Raw genomic sequence first — 20,480 nt, 5'->3', positions numbered from 1 at the left:
TTCGGGGTCGCTGAATCCAACAGTGGCATTCAAAATATCCCAAATAAATTGTTTTTAATGTTGTGACATGTGACCCAATAAGCTATATCAGACGTCAACATGCCACACATCACCAGAAAAGGCCAACCGAATAAATCTTCGAGAAACAGGTAGCACCAGCTGCAATGTACTACAGAAAGATACTGATAGGTGCTTTAAAAAGTTGATCTGTGGGTTTTGCAATGAAATATCAGGCAACATCAATCTGTTGCTTTTTTTTAAAATGTCTCATTACACTGGAAGATTGTGTCAAGATCGTCTTCACAATTGTCAGCCTGTTAAACTGCAGATGGTGCAGGGCATCATGTTGTTTATTGATGCATGTAATAGAGCCATTAAGAAAAAGCATCCTAAAGCATCTTTCAAAATACAAATCACCCATTTCAACAGCTTTGAGTCATAAAATAAATCCTAAAATTAAACGTTCAGAGACAAATTTCTCAAACCATGACCGGTGTTTTATGTTTTTTTATGTTTTTAAGGGTTTTACGGGGCTTGCAACACATTTAGGTCATATCAGTATCAGCGCCAGTAAAAAGGAAGAAAATGGGATAGTAAAAAGTTCTGGAATTACAATTAAAGCACCCAAGAAAAAGTAAGACAAAAGGGGAACTAAGAACAAATAGGGATCAGATGTAGATTCCAAGAGCATACCACCAATGTACTTAGTTTGAGATCACCTATAAGTCTCATCCGCAAGCACAAAATCCAACAAAGAGGAATACACTCAAATGCTTACATTATACATTAAAAATAAATATAATGATACATAACAGAGAGATGATTTACAAGGAAAAAAATATCATCTCCCAAAACAATAACTATGCATTCGACTGTTTCCCTCCCAGCCAGGACTCCGAACAGGGCCAAGTAATCTCATTCCAAGACAAAGACAGAAAGCATGTTGGAAAATAGAAAAAAGGGGATAGAAGACACAGTATGTACCTCCCTGCCCGCTATGGGAGGTCAGGATCCCCACCCAGACCGGTGTTTTAGACCGGACCCCAAGTTAATACAATACAATTTTACCAATTTAACTCTCACCCATACAAGAGATCCGGATAATGACATGAAAGAAAAAAAATAATTTCAAGCATAATCATCGCTAAAATAAATAAACTGTGCATGTAATTGGCAAATGAACTCTCAATAATTCCATGAAATCACGAATCATTTTGACATAAACCACCAAAAATCATTCAGTTATTACAATATCTGACTCACTAATAAATATCAAAAAAAAAAAAAAAAAGACATATCTCATAACATACATCAACTTTTATTATTTTACAACAATCGAAAACATTATCCGACCGCATCCCAAAAAAGTCAGCTAAAGCTAAATCATAACAAAACCTGAGCAACGTTGAAGATGGCGTCTAAGACTTTGTATATGAACAAATTTGCTCCCGCATCTGTCGCATGTGTGTGCTTTTTGCTTGAGATGCTTGAAACTGATATGAGCCTTCATGTCACGAGCACTATGAAAATCCTTATTGCAATAATTGCATGTCTTGTTGACAAGGCCAAGATATCCACTGGAATTTGCAGAATACACTGGGAAGAAGAATTAAAGCCGTTTGATACTTTTATAAGAGCTAGTAAAATAGACCGTTTAGAAACGGGAGCTCATATTAACAGTATGGTGAATATTCTTCATGTGTCTCCTAAGGTCATGTCTATAGGTGAAATTCCGGTTGCAAATTGAACAACTGTGAAGCTTCAGAGTAAATTTTCCACCACAAACAGTCTGATGTCTCCTTAGCGTTGATCGGTGCATAAAAGATAAAGAACACCTTCCACATTTGAAAGGCTTTCTGCAAGTTCGCCCACTCATATGTTTGTTTAACATGTGCTCAGAATAAAATTCTTCATCACAGTGACAACACCAAAACGATGCGGATAAACATTGTCTTTGGTTAGATTGTTGGAAATGCCGTGAAAGATTCTGATGAGCACCTTCTGCAGAAGAAAAAAAGTATTGTGTTGTCGGTCCTTTGTTTAGAAACAACCTTTTCCAGTTGGAACACAACATATACTTTTGATGGATAAAAAAAAATCCCCCCAAAAACATACATCTAACATGCTTATCAACAATCTAGAATAATTAGTCACACAATTTTAACAGACGTTTAAAGAAATAATCTCCTCTATTGATTGAACTTGAAAACATTGAATTCAAACATGAGAAAATCTTGAAGAGAAATTTTACAAGAATCCAGAACATTCAACGATTTGCCCAATCCTTAAGAAACTATTTAACTATGATGATTGGGATTTTCAAATACTTTCATTATTTAGGAAGAGCAACAAACAAAACTAGATTACAACCCCTCCACCCCCAATAAAACCTGTTCTTTATAAGTGGAACTAAGCAGTTTGACTTATGTCGACAATACAGAGCGATTTTAAAAATAAAAACTAATGCACAGCTGTCAACTTTTCAAAGAGCTGAATCGGGACACCTGTATGCACAATACCACTATGACACACAAACAGCAATATATTTGTATTATTATACAATATTATCTAGATTTAGAGCAATTTTCTGTTCCTTGTCTTAATTTGCGAGTAAAAAAAGCAGAATCCTCGGACGTGCAAAGGTCATTTCCATATATATTACAGTCCAATGTTTTGTTTTAAAAAAACGTTCTCCAGATTGGCAAATCAGGACAGACCCAATTTTATCAAGACAGTTGGCAGTTATGCCAATATGTGATAGTGAAGAACTCAAAATACATTGCTGTGCTCACTATCTGGGTCAGACAGAGGGTGTGGGTTGTTAGTGTTTGTCTAGGTTAAGGAATAAAATCTCTCTCAATGCTTATTCTTTTATCTTATTTTCTTAGCCCTTTTCTGCACCCGAGCTTGTTTATCAAGCAGCAAAGTTAACAGACAAATACATTGATTTCCAATGCAAGCCAGATGACATGTCTATATTTTCAAGAATTACACAGAGAGCTAAACAATAAATCAATAAAAAAAAAAGAAAAACAAATAAATGAAAAAGCCAATAAGAGATAAAACCATAATGCTGGATAGATCATCATGGCAATAGGTATTTTCAAAAATACATCAAAGATGCAGCTGACACTGAAAAATTCTGTGTTGTTATTTGTTTTTTTTTAAAGTGGAATACAAATACAAGTTTTGAGGAGAGCTTCAGACGATAACATTCAAGAATGATAAATTAACAATGCCACAAAAACTTAAATCATCAGTTAAAATATATCTTCTAACCAAATTTATCTTTTTCAAAAAGCAACCCCACATAATACAAATACAAATTGATATTATTAACACAATGTAATTTGCATAGTAGAGAAACACACTTTTAGGCAACAATCAATAACATCAAAAGGATCTAAGACCACTCCTTTTCATGTCAATGGTGGATATACACTTAGAAGTAATAATCAAATGTATATACACTTAGAAGTGATAATAGTTATCACTTAATCATAGATGGAAGAGGTAGGTATATATGGCAGCTACTGTCTGTAATTGTGGTTTGTGGTGCAAAAATCCAGTTGCAATGTTTCATTTGCTAGCCAAAAACTACCCACAGACTTAGGTTTACTTATTACCGGGTAAATTTTGTTTCATCTATTGGGTGGTTTGTTTTTATTTTACCCGATAACCAGTCGAGTAAGATGTGAAAATCACAGTATTGAGCATAAATTTATTTTCCTACCTATCTACTAACATGACACACAAAAGAAACTTCACAGACCTGCCACAGACAAGAAATCTGTTAACAATTATAAATCTATTTGTGTTTTAAAATCCATATTCAGAAGAGAAAAAAATTCTGTCCATCAAAATTTGTCTGCTTAAAATAAATAAGGCCAAATGAAATATATTTGTTGGAATCAGATGAAGGATTACCCCAGATGTATCTTCAAGGTTGCACCAAGGATTCTCTGAACTATCAGTATCAGCGATTGGATAGTTGTGTCTGTCATTGTCTGTCTATGCGGCTATGGGCTCAGCGGTACGGTCTTTGCTTTGTACACGAAAGGTACTGAGTTCGATCACCTGCCGCTGTGCTGTGTGGTGTTGAGCAAGCCATATCGCTCTAGCTCAATTTGCGACACTGCATTGCGGCTGATGCCTGGGTCATCCCAGTCTTCCCCTTGGAATAGACCCTAGAGACAAATTACCCCTGTGGGATGCCTAGAGACAAATTTCCCCTGTGGGATGACTAAAGGAGATTTTATTTTATTTTTTGTGTGGTATGACACTCACTTTCAGATCGGAAGGTATTTGAAAAAAAAGTATTATTAAGATTTATTGTTATCAGTAGCAGGCCTAAAGGGAAAGAAGAAGATGAGCTGTGTCGGATTGTCTGACAATGTGACAACAAATCAAAATTTGGTCTTTTGGACCCATTTGCTAAAAAGGGACGATGATATCTATATATTGATACTAATAAAGATAGTCCGCACTTGAAGCTATATAGTACCTGCTATTGAGAAGTATATTAGACAATTCACCCCCCCCCTCAACACAAACACCCTCCAATAAACACCACATGACTCATGACTTGCTTCCACTTCAGCAGATAGAAGGGGAAAAAAAGTGAATGGAAAGACCTTAATGCATTGCCTATATGTTATGACTTCATGGTCTTAAACTTGAAAAGTCACCAAGCGTAAGGAAATAAAATTTGGAAACTAAATTGATGAGTGGTTTTCCAAAACTAGGATTTTCAATTTTGTTAACATTCTTTTTTTTTTTTTAATGGTTTATCCAATTCAGCATACCCAACTTTATGCCATTTTGGGAGGATACTTATAATTTTATAACTTTATAAATACCCAACTTTATGCCATTTTGGGAGGATACTTATTTTATAACTTTATAAAATCAATTTAAAGTTTATCTGATATCCATTCTTGAGACTATTTGTGTTACTTACATTATTATTCAATTACCCAATCCATGGGAATGAACATCCCAAACAAGTTTTGAGGAACCACTACTCAATTAGAAATTAATGAATATTCATTTTTCACCAACAGTACGTAAGGGTCAAAAGAAAGAGCATCTAGGGAGACATGTTCTTGCACAATAGTAAAAACTTGATGCAAAATTAACCGTTTTGACACAACCAGTACTCTTGGTCATCATGAATAACATCTGATTATGTGACAAACATGTCACATAAAATACAAATGTTTCTGAACTCACTTCAACGTTCAGCATCAATTCTCATTGTAGACACTTTGTCTTCTCTTTTAGTATTAAAAAACAAAATTTAAAAAAGACCAAAGCAAACCAAGTCCTGATCATCAAAAATAGATACATTTTTAAAGGAATATTTTTTACAGGCTCTATGGATCATGTTAAAATAAGGAAATTACAAGAATGAAAGCTAATTCTGTCATTTCTATTATGTACTAAAAAAAGAGAAAAGAATTTTGCAAGCAGTGTGTCAAATAAAAAGTCCAAGCAACTGAAAATGAAATTATTTTAATAATATGACCAAGACATGCAACAAAGTTAACAATTGAATGATTATTTGTCCATAGAATCTGTAAAGTTTTGTTAAATCAAGGGAGACAAAAGAGAGAAAGAAAGCCAGTTTTTTTTTTGTTTTTTTTTTTGGGGGGGGGGGGGGGGGGGGGGGGGTGCAATTTTTATTTTTTTCCAGATAAATAACATTCACCAACCTAAGCCCCTACCTAAACTTCGAAAATTGGCATACTTACAATCTATATGTCCTTGCATTAAGCAGATAGAACAGGAAACATTATTTTACATACAAAATCTGAAATTTTTTCAAGCTAAGCCAAAAGCATGCTTTTTAAAATATTTATTATCTCCTTTTAGCAGATGAACACGATAGATAGTGGTTACCTAATAATATTACATGAAAATCACAGCATTATTTCCATTGGTTTGGTTAAATGTTGACTTCTCTGCATACAGAAGTTTTTCCTAATCAAAAATCCACTAAACAATGCTCTGATGATCAACATATCCCATTTTTGGATCCCTTTAATATTAAAAATTCCTTCCAACTAAACTTAAAAAAAAAAACAAGGCATATGAAATACAAGCTCTGATCCTTTTCTAAAAGAAGACATTATAAATGAATTATCATTGCAATGCAGTCGTTGAGAAGAATCCTATTACCAACGTTTTTCTAAAAATATGCCATATGAATAGCACATTCAATATAAAAAATGTTTGTGGTATGACACTCGCTTTTGGATCAGAAGGTCCTGGGTTCGAGCCTTTTACAGAGAGAATCCGCGATCTCACTGCTGCCTCAAAACCAGCATCTCGCATCTATAGGGAAAGTTTAGCCGTGAACATTGCCCACTTACTGTTTCAGAACTTTTGATTCAATTAAAAAATAAATGGCAAGTTTTGGGTATCCTAAAGGTCTGAAAATAAGCTTTATTTTCATATAAATCATTTTCATGTATGGTAAGTATGAATAAAATTAGGTTTAAATGAAAAATAGAAAAATATATAACGTTTTTGTCCTAAAAAGTGGGGTTGATGGTGAGTAAAATAAGAGCGAATGTATCAATTTTGATGGAATTTGGCAGAGATGTTCTTCAATTAATTGTCTATCGATATATTAAGAATAAATCAAATGAATCCATAAGTTTAAAAGTCCTTATAACTCATAAATTGATAAATTCTTACTTCATTAGCTTACAGAGAAAAACAATAAGGAATTAAGATTGAAATACACCATTAGAAAACTTGTGCCCGTTAAAATGATACCAAAATTAGCCAAATAGATTCACAAATAACACCATGGTGACCACAACAGTAAAGGGCCAAAAGTAAAGTTCCAAAAAACGAGTTTCACCTTACAGTCAATCTATCGGCAGCCACTGGACTTGAGTTATCAAAGTGCCTAGTAGTCATGATGATGATGTGGTGGTGGTGGTTGTTGTAGCAGTGGTGGTGGTGGTAGTAGTTGTAGTAGAAATGGTGATGTGGTGGTGGTGGTTGTAGTAGTGGTGGTTGTTGTTGTACTACTAGTAGAAGGTAGATAAGATGTGGTGGTGGTTGTTGTTGTAATAGTGGTGGCAGAGATGATGATGATGATGATGTGGAGGTTGTTGTAGTGGTGGTGGTGGAAGACATGATGATGTGGTGGTGGTTGTTGTAGTAGTGGTGGTAGAGATGATGATGTGGTGGTGGTTGTTGTAGTAGAAGTAGACATGATGATGTGGTGGTTGTTGTTGTAGTAGTGGTGATAGAGATGATGATGATGAAGTGGATGACGTCACAGTTGTTCATGATTGCATAGACTTCTTAAGTCCAGGTGGTAATATAATGGTTGATTTTTTCATTTCCGGGACAAAAAGCAAACTTTATATTTTCTGGGGCAGCCAATACTTTTTTTTAATTTCCCAGACAGTTGGCATGCTGTTTGAGCATGTTTAGTGGATATTGCCTGACAAAACTCTAATCTTTTAATTCATTTTTTTTTCTTTTAGTATTGATACCTGGAGTGGATTCCAAAGTTGTAATTATAAACTGAAAAAAAATGTTTGCCTGTTCCTCGGGTTGGACAACTAAGCTGAAATAAATAACAAGATTTTCTGGATATAAAAATCTGAACGCGATCCAAACATGGGGAGAAAAAAAAACCTAAAAGGCAGAAAACACAAGAAGGCCCAAAATGGGGGTCTCCTTTTGAAATAAACTTATTTCTATGAAAAAATCCAAATTCACTTATTTTTTTGTGTGTTTTGTGTTGATTTATGGTTAAGGAACCTGTGTGAGCAGTTTGAAAAAAAAATATTTTGTTGTTATTAAGATATTGTTTGTTGAAGTGTTTTTTTATGGGTTTTGGCGACAACAAACGTTTTCATTTCAGCCACGGTAGTTTCGGAAAACTGCGTTAAAGAAACATGAAATCAACTCAGAAATTCTTTGAATGGCCATATTTTGTGAAATAAAACATTAAAAAATCGGAGAATGAGTTTCATTTTTAAAATAATTATGATTTCATGCTTAAAATAAAGAAAAACGGCCGTTTTAGAAAACACAAAGTTTTGGGGACTTCGTAATTCTTCCATAGCGAGGCTCTTACTTCCTGTAAAATACGAGTCAAAACATCCGGTGTCTACATCGTTTTTCCATAGCTGCAGTTTTTGTTTACGGCCCTAAAACGTTATCCGATAACTTCGACGAGTGAAAATTGGTAAGTTGACTATTTTTATTATAATTTTAAGTATTTTAGTATAATCAATGTGAAATTCAAGGATTTGTGTTAGTTTTAATGCCCGTTTTTCTGTGTGTCGCTCTTCCATAGCAGTTTTTCCATAGCAGAATCAAGCCGGCTTCGATTGTTTTGATTCTGATAATTCCATTTCTAACCCTGAAAGTCGATAATCGACTTATTTTATTGTAAATATATGATGAATAACAAGATAGAAACCCACAACTACGCAGGATGATGTTATTTTGGCTTGAAATGCCTTGATTTAATGTGCGATACGGCAAAGTTTGGAAAACTGCTATGCCACAGAATAGCGAAACCAATATGGCGGCTGATTCACGATAATGGCATGGCTGGCGACCCATAAGAAATCAACTAAATTTAGATTAAATTTATGAAAATGATAAATAGACGTTATTTTTATCAAATTTGAATAGAATTATGTTCCCTTTCATTTAATTTGATTCCCACCATTTTTCTTTCTTGTATGATTCAGATAACATCAGTAAAATTTCTCTAATTAGTTGTACATTTATTTCAGCTACTTTTCTTCATATAAATATTTCAATGATTATATGTTATTAGACTCATTATTAATATTATTTGCTAATTTGTATATTTTTCTTTGGGCAGGTTCTTTTATTATTTCATATTGCATTACACTTCTTAACATATGAGATATAAACACAACTTTCTATTTGACTTTAATGTAATACCAGAACCATATTTACTTATCTTTCCCAGATCAGACTGTCCAGTGGTGAAGGTGGGGGAGTACCTCAAAATAACATGCGAGATAAACAAGCTCACAAAGACTTTTTTTTGCTGTTGTAAGAAGTTTTTCATACCTTTAATGCAATATTTTGTAATATTTATAACTCATTTTCATGTTTTCTGAAGTTGCAGGTGGTAAGTAAGCTGTTGTTTGACTTTGAAATTTGAATTTTTTTTTTATGATAAGAATATACCTATCATCTTGTTTCTTGTAATTTTTCCACAGGTTTCAACCCCACCAGAGCCTTCTGATGCTCCATTCGTGCGATTCATGCGGAAGGGCCCTGGCAAGAGTTATGTGTTTGGTGATGCTCCAGATGAAAGCTTCATCAGTCAGGGCCCTCCGGACAACTACCGCTGGACGAAAGTGCCCTCGGAGCAAGTTACGATTGATAACAGGGGGCACTATTTTTTAAAATTATAATTGATTGTATATATTAACCTTTATTTGTATTTGCTGTATATATTAGATTTATTGATTATTTATAACATTTCAAAGAATTTTATACTTTAAAATAAAAAAAACATGAAAACTTCAAATTTTTCCGACTCGTGTCCTTTTGTATTTTTTTTTTTTTACATTAAAAAAAAAAAATATGGCATGAATCCTGCTATTATTTTGAGAAAAATGCATGGGCTGCTTAGTTATGCTGTTTTAAGATGATTTCAAATGCCTGGGGGCAGGTTTGCATTGAAATTTTGGTGATCCTGAGAATTACCAGAAATTTTCAAAAAAAACGGAAGAGTTGTCTTTCTTTGACAATTTCTCTTCATGTAAGAGGCCTGCTGCTCTCAAAAGCTATTTTTTCTGAATCTGCAATGATTAACCTTTCATTTGATACCAAATATGATGTGTTTGGAGTATTTTGAAAATTGGTCAAAATGGGCCCCAAAATGAAAACCCTCTGAGACCCTTTGTGTTTTCCGCCAAAAAACAATTGGCTTCCTCTCTTAATTGTAAAACGTTAAAGAAAAACCCACCTTGTGTGTCTCCTGCAGTACTTGGTGTTCCACCCTCTCCTAGATACATTTGATCTGATCTTTGATTTGGATTTCGATGCCCACCACCATAATATTCACTTCCTGATTCATAGGACTGATCTTGAGAATAATAATTCGCATCCCCCTGATCATCATCTGGAGAATTGAATTATTAAAAAAAATAAAGAAGTGTTGGCACAACATCTCTACCCCTGAAATACAGTGAATATGAGGACAATTTTAGTTTTTTTTTTAAACCGTGAACAAACATGCAACTTGAAAAATAGAAGCCCTTCTAGTTCTAGAGTCTAAAGCTAAAACAATAGGAAGGGCGTCTGGCCCAATAGCTCAGTCGACAGAGCACTTGCTTTACAGAAACTAGACTAATCAGAGTGACAATGAGAACTCGAACCCATGACTTTACTGGTATGAAAATTCCGCCTGGCCAAGAGAGGGTAGCTCTACAGTAAAAAGCCACTCCAAAACAAACAAAAATGGTATCAAGCATCATGTCTATCTTGAACAGCTCTCTCGACTTCTTGAGGTCATAGGTTCAACACACAAATGCAACGAAGTTTGTGAACACACAAGCGCCGCGAAGCTTGCTTGTGAGGTAGCAATTAAGCTTATTAACCATAACATTCTCAACACAAACATATAACGTAGAGATGATTGAGCCATTGAGTAAGCTCCCATATTGGGGGTGAATAATAATTCAGAAAAGTGAGTGGAGCAGGCACTTATGTTGATAATAACAAGAAATGAACATTAAGTAGAAAAGTGCCAAATAATAGACAAGTCATTTGTAAGATGACTTTAAAAGGGTAATTCCAGCAACAGTATTAGTATAGTATTTAGGTTTAGCCTTTCCAAATAAAGTACAAGCACTCCTAAAATCATACCATAACCTCAGGTCCATACTTTAAACTTAACATAACAGCAATTACTTTTTCAGCAGTGACCAATTTAATTCATTACTCAGATCTTTATCAATGCTCCACAGCTCAGAACTTCGATCCACAAACTCTGCACCCTATACATTTTACGTGAGAGAATATTTATACTTTTATTTTTAATAAAAGAATGTATCAAAGTTAAAAGTCAATAACTATGTGACGAACTAAAAATTATATAAATAACATCATGGAGATGTAAATTTATTCATTCAGAAAATTTCTCTGCAGTCCCGTGTAAAATCCAAAGATGGGAAAATGAAGGAATTGAAGTCAACAGTAACGGACTGAACAGTATGAATGCTAGAGTGAAACAGTTGCAGAAAACTAATTTGTGCAGGAATTACTTACTTACCACTATTGTTTCTTATAATTAGGTACCCAATCAGTGAAGAAAAGGTCAACCATTTACTTATGAGGCAATCGAGATGTTTTTTCTGATAGCAGTCATATAACTTTCGATTTGAAGAAAGTGTCTACATAACGTACAAATTTTATTTTCCACTGTGTAAATGTGGTCAATTTTGACTTAGACAAAACAGTGAAATTCATCGCTCAGCAGCTCAGTTAACGTTGCCAGCTACCTTGTGAATCACAACAGGTTGTAAAGCAAAAAAATAATTTCACAAAGGTGTGTAAAAATACACTGGGATGTGGTCAGATATGACAATTCTGTAAAGTGTCACTTAACCTTTGCAATATATCTATTGTATAAATGACCCAAGGGCTATGTGTGGTGCTCTGGAACATTCCCAATTATGTATGTTCATTCAACTACGTTTCACAAATTCTTTCTTTCCTTTTTTAAATATTTGAATTTGACAAATTGATTGATTTCAGATAATTGACAATTTTTCAAGTCTTAGATGTGACATAGAGTTTTTGTGCAATAGACTTCCACCATATCCAAAGGGTAGCAAGCAATTGGGATCATCCAGTTCACGATATGGAAACCAGAATAAACTCTGACTACACAGGCTTAATAGCTCTGCCGGACTAAAGATGAGGATGAAGAAGCAAAGAAAAAAACATTTTTTCCTAGAAAATTATCCAAATTCATATATATATCAAATTGTGAAAATGATTTAGAAATATTGAGTGCCTAATATCTATGAGCCTAAAACCTTAATATGAACCTGAAAACTGAAAAACATGGATTGGAAAAAAAATCATAAAAACCATCTTTGACACAAAACAATTTTTCTAAAAAGGTAAAAATAAAGGCTGATGCATGGACTTACATGTGCCCCCCTCCCCTTGATGGATATCTGCTGAAGGATCATATTCCTGTTTGACATCTATAATATTTAAATCTTTGTCTAAAATTGGTTTAATGTCACTTTGCGTATTGGAGGGGTCAATGCTTTCAGGGAATACTTGAGATAAATGTGAAATATCAGATTCTGTTGCTGCAGTAATATTACCAGAGACATTAAAAGAATTGTCATTTGCTGGAGAGTTCAATGGTATGTGGGCACCGTTGGGATTTGATGACACAGAATCGAATTTTGAGACTTTAGAATGGCGATTAGGTGAAGAAAATGACTGACTATAAGAGCGTTTTGTGGCAACTTGGGAACGTGGGGGTTTAGGTTGTGGATTGGAATTATTTTGAACATTATCAGCACTAAAGTGTTCCTCAGGGAAATCTGAGTCATCCATAAGAATGATATCATCTTTGTCTTCTTCTGTTGGGGCTTTTTGTTTTGGCTTCTCCACTGGCTTGGGCTTCTCTGCTGGTTGTGCATGGAAACTGTTACTTATAAATGTCACACTATTTTCATCTGTTTTGCAAACTTTTTCATTTAAAACATAATCTATTTTCTTTCCTGTGTCAACATTCAGATATATGTGACCAATAACTTCCACTCCATTATCGAATTCCACATAGCCATTACACAGTGACTGAAGAAATTTTGCAAGTGATGAAATGAACTTGGCTGATGAATCAAAATCCATTTTGCTTCTCTTTTATTTTTGATTTGTTTAGCTGAAAATAAAAATAAAATCAAAATCAAAAGAATTAGAATTCTTCATAAGTAATTAGAGAGACAATTTCAATTTTAAGTTGTGTCAACTATTTCATATTAACCAAACTGTAACTTAAAATAAAACAAACAAAAAGAACCTTGATAAGAATATAAGCCAGAGGTTCGATTCCCAGTCAAGGCAGGCTGACTTTTTATTGTATTTTTATTTCTAAAGTCAGGGATAGAGGACACGCATCCACCCATGTCTATAAATACCAGTCCAATCATTCTCCAATGAGCATGTGTGATCAATAAGTTATTCAGACTCTAGCCTGAACAGTCTCGCAGCCAGTATACTTTTTTTTGGGGGGGGCTGTTATTTGTTTTGTTTTTTTTCAATTTCAAATGTTAATTATTGACAATTACAAATACAGAGATGCCAAAACTGAAAATTTCAGACACCACGCGGAAGAATCTCAATGCTGAAAGAGGAATTTCCACATATAAGAAATGGGAATTGGGGTGGTATTTGGCATTATGTTTATACATTGTATAGTTCTAAAACGATAACACAATGCTGAATATTTCAAATGAAGTACCAAAACATAATGGTTGTGGTGGTTGTGATGGTGATACATTGTAGGTGGTTGTAGTAGTATTGGTAGTGATTATGATGTGGTGGTAGAGGTGATTATAGTATTGTGATGATAATGGCAGTTTGTCAAAAAGGAAGAAAATGTGTCAGTCCATCTGTCAAATCATAATATAAAAAGCATATTTTTCGTATGTCATATTATTAACAATTTTAGTGTACATTGATTCTTAACAATAGAGATATATCTTACTTTATGTTAAGTCTTTATGAATTGTCCTTTCCTTAAAAATATCTTAAAGACATATGTACCTTCTATCCAAGAGATTTTTTTTGGTCAAAAGGCCTGAAAGTATTTGTTTTTACTTGTTTTATCTTTGTTATTGTAGTCCGGTGGTTATAGATTTTACAAATAAGATTCAAGTATCTTTAATAAATTAAAATTGTAAAACATTGTAAAAACAAAGGAAAAAAGAGTAAACTAAAGCACCTCATATTATAATTGTAATAAATTAATATTATCTCTCAGTAACCAGATGACGTTTATAATGTTAACACGAAGATTGATAGAAGAATGGCTGAGTGATAAATGGATAGGGAGTGTCTACGTACATGGTAACCAGGCACCTAGTCTCAGGATCTACGTACATGGTAGCTCCCGTAACTAGTTTGCCGATACAATACAAGCCATGGATGGACCTCGATCTGTATGTGTTTGTGTGTTATTTTTAAAAATCAAACAGTACAATTTAACCCCATTAAAGGCGAGATTCAAGGTTACCGTGTACGTAGATCCTGAGGCTAGGTGCCCAGTTAGTAACGAGAATAATGATACCAAAATATAATATCTGCGATATTCCTCTTTATAACAAAGTTATGCATCTTAATTGAACACCCCTAAATCTTTTAGAACAAGAAAACGGCAGTTCCAGTCACAACTTTCTTATGGACGAGTTGGGTCACAATTCAACACCCACTGCTACTGCTCACTAAATTGCCTACAGTTACCGTGTACGTAGACACTCCGATAAGGATAAGGAAGAAAGAGAAAGAGAGTGAGAGAAAAAGAGAGAGAGAAAGAGAGAAGTTAAATTGTGATGGGGTTTTGTTTTTCTAATTTTTAAAGCAGCTTTAACTGTACTTCTCCACTTGACCAGCTTACAAATAAAATCGAGACTGGTTTACCCCCTCCACAACCCTCTCCCATTTTGACCAATTACCTTGTGTCTGGCACCAGTTTGTCTTGACTGGCGCCATAAAAATGGGAGTGTCACCAAAAATTCATGCATTTGAGAACATGTGTCCAAATAGGACACCAAGACATGATGGTGATTTTTTCACTAATCCACCACTTGACCTGAGCTTTTATCAGAGGAAAATGTCTGGCACGGCAAAATCAGCAGAATTTTTTTTAGAAAATCCTAAAATCACGAAATTCTGCGAAAGATTACCACCACTGATAATAGTAGTGGTAGAGATAGTGATGTCGTGGCGGTTGTAGTAGGAGTAGCAGTAGTAGTAGTAGAGATGAGGTGGTGATGGTGATTGATAGTAGTAGTTGTAGTTGTAATGAGGTGATGAAGATGTGCGGGAGAGTACCGATAGTGATGATGAAGTGGCGATTGTAGTTATAGTAGAAGTGGTAGTACTCACTTAGATATTTAGACTCAAATCCAAATTACCACTTCGAAATAACAAAGCTGGAAAGATCCCATGCCATAACTGAACTGAAGTCAGTAAGACCGTTCATTGCTGTTATAAAATAAACGAAGTGACTATTTCTCCGAATGCTGATGTCGTGGCGGTTGTAGTAGGAGTAGCAGTAGTAGTAGTAGAGATGAGGTGGTGATGGTGATTGATAGTAGTAGTTGTAGTTGTAATGAGGTGATGAAGATGTGCGGGAGAGTACCGATAGTGATGATGAAGTGGCGATTGTAGTTATAGTAGAAGTGGTAGTACTCACTTAGATATTTAGACTCAAATCCAAATTACCACTTCGAAATAACAAAGCTGGAAAGACCCCATGCCATAACTGAACTGAAGTCAGTAAGACCGTTCATTGCTGTTATAAAATAAACGAAGTGACTATTTCTCCGAATGCTCTGGATAATAAACGTGATCTCTGTTTCTCCGAACTGTGTCCGTTTTCAAGATTTGGTTTGGTTCTTTGCGAGTGTGTCTGTGTGAATGATAAATCTGTATGTATTCTGTGGGGTTTCTTCTGCTATTGCTTGGGAGCTCTGTCTTTTATTCCCAACTGTGTGAATGATGAATGTGTAGTGTATGCATTTTTTGGGGTTTTCTTCTGCCTCTGCTAGTGCATGGGCGCTCTGCCTTTTATTCCCAACTATCTGTTACATTTCTGCCTCTGAGTCTGCTAGTGCTCTCTGACTTTTATTCCCAATTATCTGTTACATCTATCACTATCTTGGGTTTGTGCTATGGCTGTCATTATCCCCATGTCATTGCAAATATGTCTGGGGATAACGAAAATTGGTTATCCCCAGACACCTGTCTGGGGATAATGAAAATTCGTTATCCCCAGACACATATTTGCAACTCCGTTCTTGTCAACAATTATCCACATTCCAGAATATGGAATGTTTCCGAATGCACATAGAAATAAGGAAAGTTAATAAAATATCTATAAAAACATAAAATTAACCAACATTAAATCAGTTGTTACTACATGCGTCGACTTCGAAGTGGGTGTCATGGCCGAATGGTTTAGTCGTCTGCCCTGGAAGTTTTACCAGAATTGACGTTGTGGGTTCGAATCCTGGTTCCGCCACTTTTATTTTATTTTTAAAATTCCATCTTCATTTTACAGAACGTTGCAAGGGATAAATGTCCCATTCACCCCCCCCCACCTTTTTTTTTTTGTGCGAGTCCAGTCATTTCTCCTTTTTGTTTGACCTTTGGTTCCGTTTCTGGGCATGAATCTCTTAAAATTGTTTTTATTTTTTTTTTAAAATAATATTGTTTGTTTTTTTCTCCTCTATCTGACCATTTAGTCGCTCTCTGAATATTTGTTTGCTTTTTAATTATTTATCCTTATTAGTCACTTTTTGAGATCGGAGTGGGGACAAATATGACAATTTCAGACTTGCCAACCTTCTTCCCAGGATGAAAAGTGTATTCCATAACCCTAAAAAGTGTATTTTGTTCGCACATGTGGAAAAAAAGTGCGCATTATACAAAAATTTATATAAAAGCTAACATCAATCCCAAATCAAAATAAACTCTGATCTTCATCATTCAAGCAATCTCTAGTGATTACAAAATTATCGATTTATCGAGAAACTAAAACTTAATGGCCATTTAAAATTAGCATAAGGCTCAGAAATTGCAATATCAAAGGAAATTGCTTTCGAAACACTCAAAGAAATGACCAAAAGACCCTTAAATTGATGCTAGTGTCAGAGGAAGAAGTGTCGGTTGTTGTAGCGATGGTGCTCTAGTGGTGGTGATGATGAAGCTGTGGTGGCGGTGGTGGTAAAAGTGATGTGGTGGTGGTTGTGGCAGTGACAATGCTGTGATGGCAGTTGTAGAAGTGATGATGTCATGATGTTGATGGTACGAGATGCTGATGAAGTTGTGATGGTGATATCTGCTAGCCCAGTACATCAGTTATGAGAAAGTTTTGAGATAAAATATCTGGGAGAGTGGTCTTCAATTCAATAGATGACAATTTGCAACAGTAGCAAGATATTTTCCAAATATGTTATCTAATGATCTCTCTCTCTCTCTTTTTTTTTTGTTGAGCATTCACTACTACTACTCCTCCTACTACTACTGTTACTTCTATATACTACTAATACTATTACTTTGGACAAATGATGGGAAATTCGCAAAGTATGTAATATGCAGAGACAAGTTAAATACTTCTAAAATGGTTCTAAAAAATTCATTTTGAACCAAATACATACCGTTCTTAAAGCTGCCCACTTTGTAATTCAAGACTCGTACAAAATAATAAAGAAAAAAAAAGATCATTATAAATTTTATAAATAAAAATAGAGTAATTTAGTTATTATAAAGGGAAATAACCCATTTATGTTTAAGTTAATTCAATACTGTTTTTAATTGAAGGCTTCATAGTCAAAGATGTTGGTTCAATTAAATTTTCTATTTAATAAGTGGCAAAAGTTTAAATGTGGTCTGAGACTATTTAAAGTATAAAACAAGCTTATATGCATAATTCTATGCAAATCCTCAAAAATGTATGAGAAAAATATTCGTGAAAACCGGCATCATATAAGCAACTGAAATGATAACTTATAGTATTAAATGTGATGCATCATTCATTCAGAAACACGGTCAACAGTTGGTGTACGACATGTGTGTATCAATGCATCAAATGTATCATCAAGATCATTCACATCACACATCTTTAAAAAAATCGTATTAAATCCACTAAAATCGTATCCGCGTATTCGGGGTCCAAAAATCGTACTAAAATACGATTAATCGTACTGGTTGGCAGGTCTGCAATTTGCTAGAAACTAGAAAGGAACAGAGAGAGAGAGAGAGAGAGAGAGAAAAAGAGAGAGAGAGAGAGAGAGAGAGAGAGAGAGAGAGAGAGAGAGAGAGAGAGAGAGAGAGAGTTTTAAAAAAAAGAGGTTGGGGGGAGGATGGATGGGACATTTATCCCTTGCACCGTTCTGTAAAAAGAAGACGGAATGTAAAAAAAAAAAAAGAAAGATAGTGGCGGAACCAGGATTTGAACCTGCAACGTCAATTCTGGTAAAAGTTCCAGGGCAGACGACTAAACCATTCGGCCATGACACCCACTTTGAAGTCGACGCATATTGTGTACATGTAGTAACAACTGATTTAACGTTGGTTAATTTTATGTTTTTATAGATATTTTATTAACTTTATTTCTATGTGCATTTGGAAACATTCCATATTCTGGAATGTGGATAATTGTTTAAAGGAGCGGAGTATCAAATATATGTCTGGGGATAACGAATTTTGGTTATCCCCAGACACCTGTCTGTGGATAACGAATTTTCATTATCCCCAGACAGGTGTCTGGGGATAATCACAGCGTTGTGCTATCCTGTCTTTCAACCTCTGTTCCCGTCTTGAGACTTTGGCTTTGTCATTTAAGTTTACTTCTGTTCTCTCTTTGATAGTGCAGGGCAAAGTGCAAAAGTTAACAGGCCAGTGGGGAGTTTACTTTCCACCTGTCCTACATGTACCTGATGTGGACAAGAACCCGAAACCCCAGAGCAGAGCATCTAGTTGAACGGTGTCTTGTGACGATGCTACCTGGAGGGTTCGCAATGGTGCACGAATGCGGGACCGGACTTCGCTGATCGTCATAATAACATAGTACCGTAGTGTGAGAACCATAAGTAAGAAGCTGCTGCCATGGATTTGGGAGTATTCCGGCGGACAGCACAACTTTTAGATAAAATCAGTCTTTGTCGAGAGAATGCCTAAAAAACGCTGGCTTGATGATTCGTGAGAATTCCCTGCCCATTTACATTTGCATCGACCTCGCGTCCATGACCATAACCCATCGGCTACTGGGGGCTAGCAGACCATTCGGAAGAATAGAGTTTATTTTCCTGAGTGTAGGTACTTTGGTAAACGTCCATTTGGCCCTCAGCAGGAAGCCGATAAATGGGCTAGTGGCTGTGATCCGATTTTTTGGACTTTTGAGTGATGGGTCTCAGAAAAAGTTCCATGTTTTGTTTATGGATGGATTTTAATGATTGATGTCTTATTTTCTTCAGGAGAAATTACTCTATCGTTTGGTGTAGTTTATTTTAAAATCAATGACAATTTAGTATAACTTTTGATTATGGATAAAATAGGGTATAATTTAGCTTTGGATAATTAAAAGATTAGAACTTGGTAAATAAAAATTTCATGCTGGCACGTTTCGTTTATTTAACATCTTAACTTTTTTATAAAATTAAATTCAGGGCAAAGTTGTATACCGCATCCATGAAATTCGTTCCAGCAAAATCCTTACCAAATCTTAGCGGCCATTTTAGACCAGTTTTGAAATCCAAATGGTGGTTACTACCGGAAATGCAACAATTTTCAGGTCACAAAGTCTTTCAGTAAATAACAAAGGCAAATAGAAGACCATTTTTTCAGCCTTTAAACTAACATAACTTTTCTTCTGCTTATCTGATTTCCACAATTTTGGAATCATTAGAATCGTGTTGAAAAGCACTTTAAAATGATATAGGTGTCATTGAGCTCAATCCAATTTGAATTTTTTACCAAAGTACCTACGACTCGTAGTACGAGCGTTCGGAGCCATAATAGCCGGCCTAAAATAAAACGGACATTTTCAACGCCCATCATTGCATCATATTACCATCACTATCAGTTAGATTAGCCAATTCAAAATAATACAATCATCTCTTTCTACTTTCAAGTTTCAAGTTCAAAAAGTAAAATTCAATGCCACATTATTGCCAGCCTCAGTCCAGAGGCAACAAAATAAAATGGCGTCCGGATCACTGAAGTAGACGAAACATTGTTGGTGAAACTAAATAGAAGATTGTGCGTTTCCTAAATCAATGAATCATTAATTAAAATCATTATTATTATATTTCGTTTACCGTCTTACCTATAAAACGTACACAATCGAAAGAGAATATTTACTAAGCGTTTTCACACCGGCATTGCTCGCTTAACCGCATAAAAGGGCGCATTTTTTCACCGCCATGAAAGAGTGGTGGTGAGTGTTGATTGGAGAGGGGGGGTTGACAGGATTGCCAGATAATAGTTTATAAATAATCCAAACCATTACAAAAACTAATCTGGATTTCGAGAAAAAAAAAATCCAAATTTCCGAGAGAAAAATTTGTCTATTAAAAAAATGAGCTTTCATAAAGGCGATATTTACTAAACGTGCTCAAAGTGCTTTACAAGGGGTTCCTGGCCAACAAGAATACTTAGCATGCAGGACGTGGCATGACGCCTGTTGGCGATATTACAATCTT

General features: G+C 35.1%; 1 protein-coding gene across 37 annotated transcripts in view; it reads right to left on the bottom strand.

Annotated features, from left to right (window-relative positions):
* The window catches only part of LOC144964226 (uncharacterized), a 110,198-nt gene extending 89,947 nt beyond the window's left edge, over positions 1 to 20,251 (bottom strand). For 32 of the 37 annotated variants that reach the window (XR_013643778.1, XR_013643775.1, XR_013643781.1 and 29 more), the window contains exons 1-3: positions 20,105 to 20,245; positions 12,186 to 12,934; positions 9,992 to 10,147 (exon numbers count right to left, since the gene is read on the bottom strand). Coding sequence is in view for 34 of the 37 variants with exons in the window: in XM_078898262.1 (XP_078754388.1) it covers positions 9,992 to 10,147; positions 12,186 to 12,903 (874 nt within the window). In the remaining 3 variants the exon portion in view is untranslated. The other 5 variants (XM_078898269.1, XM_078898248.1, XM_078898257.1 and 2 more) reach the window with 5 other exon arrangements.
* Between the last annotated feature and the right edge of the window lie 229 nt (positions 20,252 to 20,480).

Source organism: Berghia stephanieae, chromosome 2 (genome assembly GCF_034508935.2).
Source record: "Berghia stephanieae isolate SIO BIC M18660-M18661 chromosome 2, UCSD_Bste_1.3, whole genome shotgun sequence".
In the NCBI taxonomy this organism is placed as follows: domain Eukaryota; kingdom Metazoa; phylum Mollusca; class Gastropoda; order Nudibranchia; family Aeolidiidae; genus Berghia; species Berghia stephanieae.
This window is presented reverse-complemented; position numbering and strand designations above follow the sequence as displayed.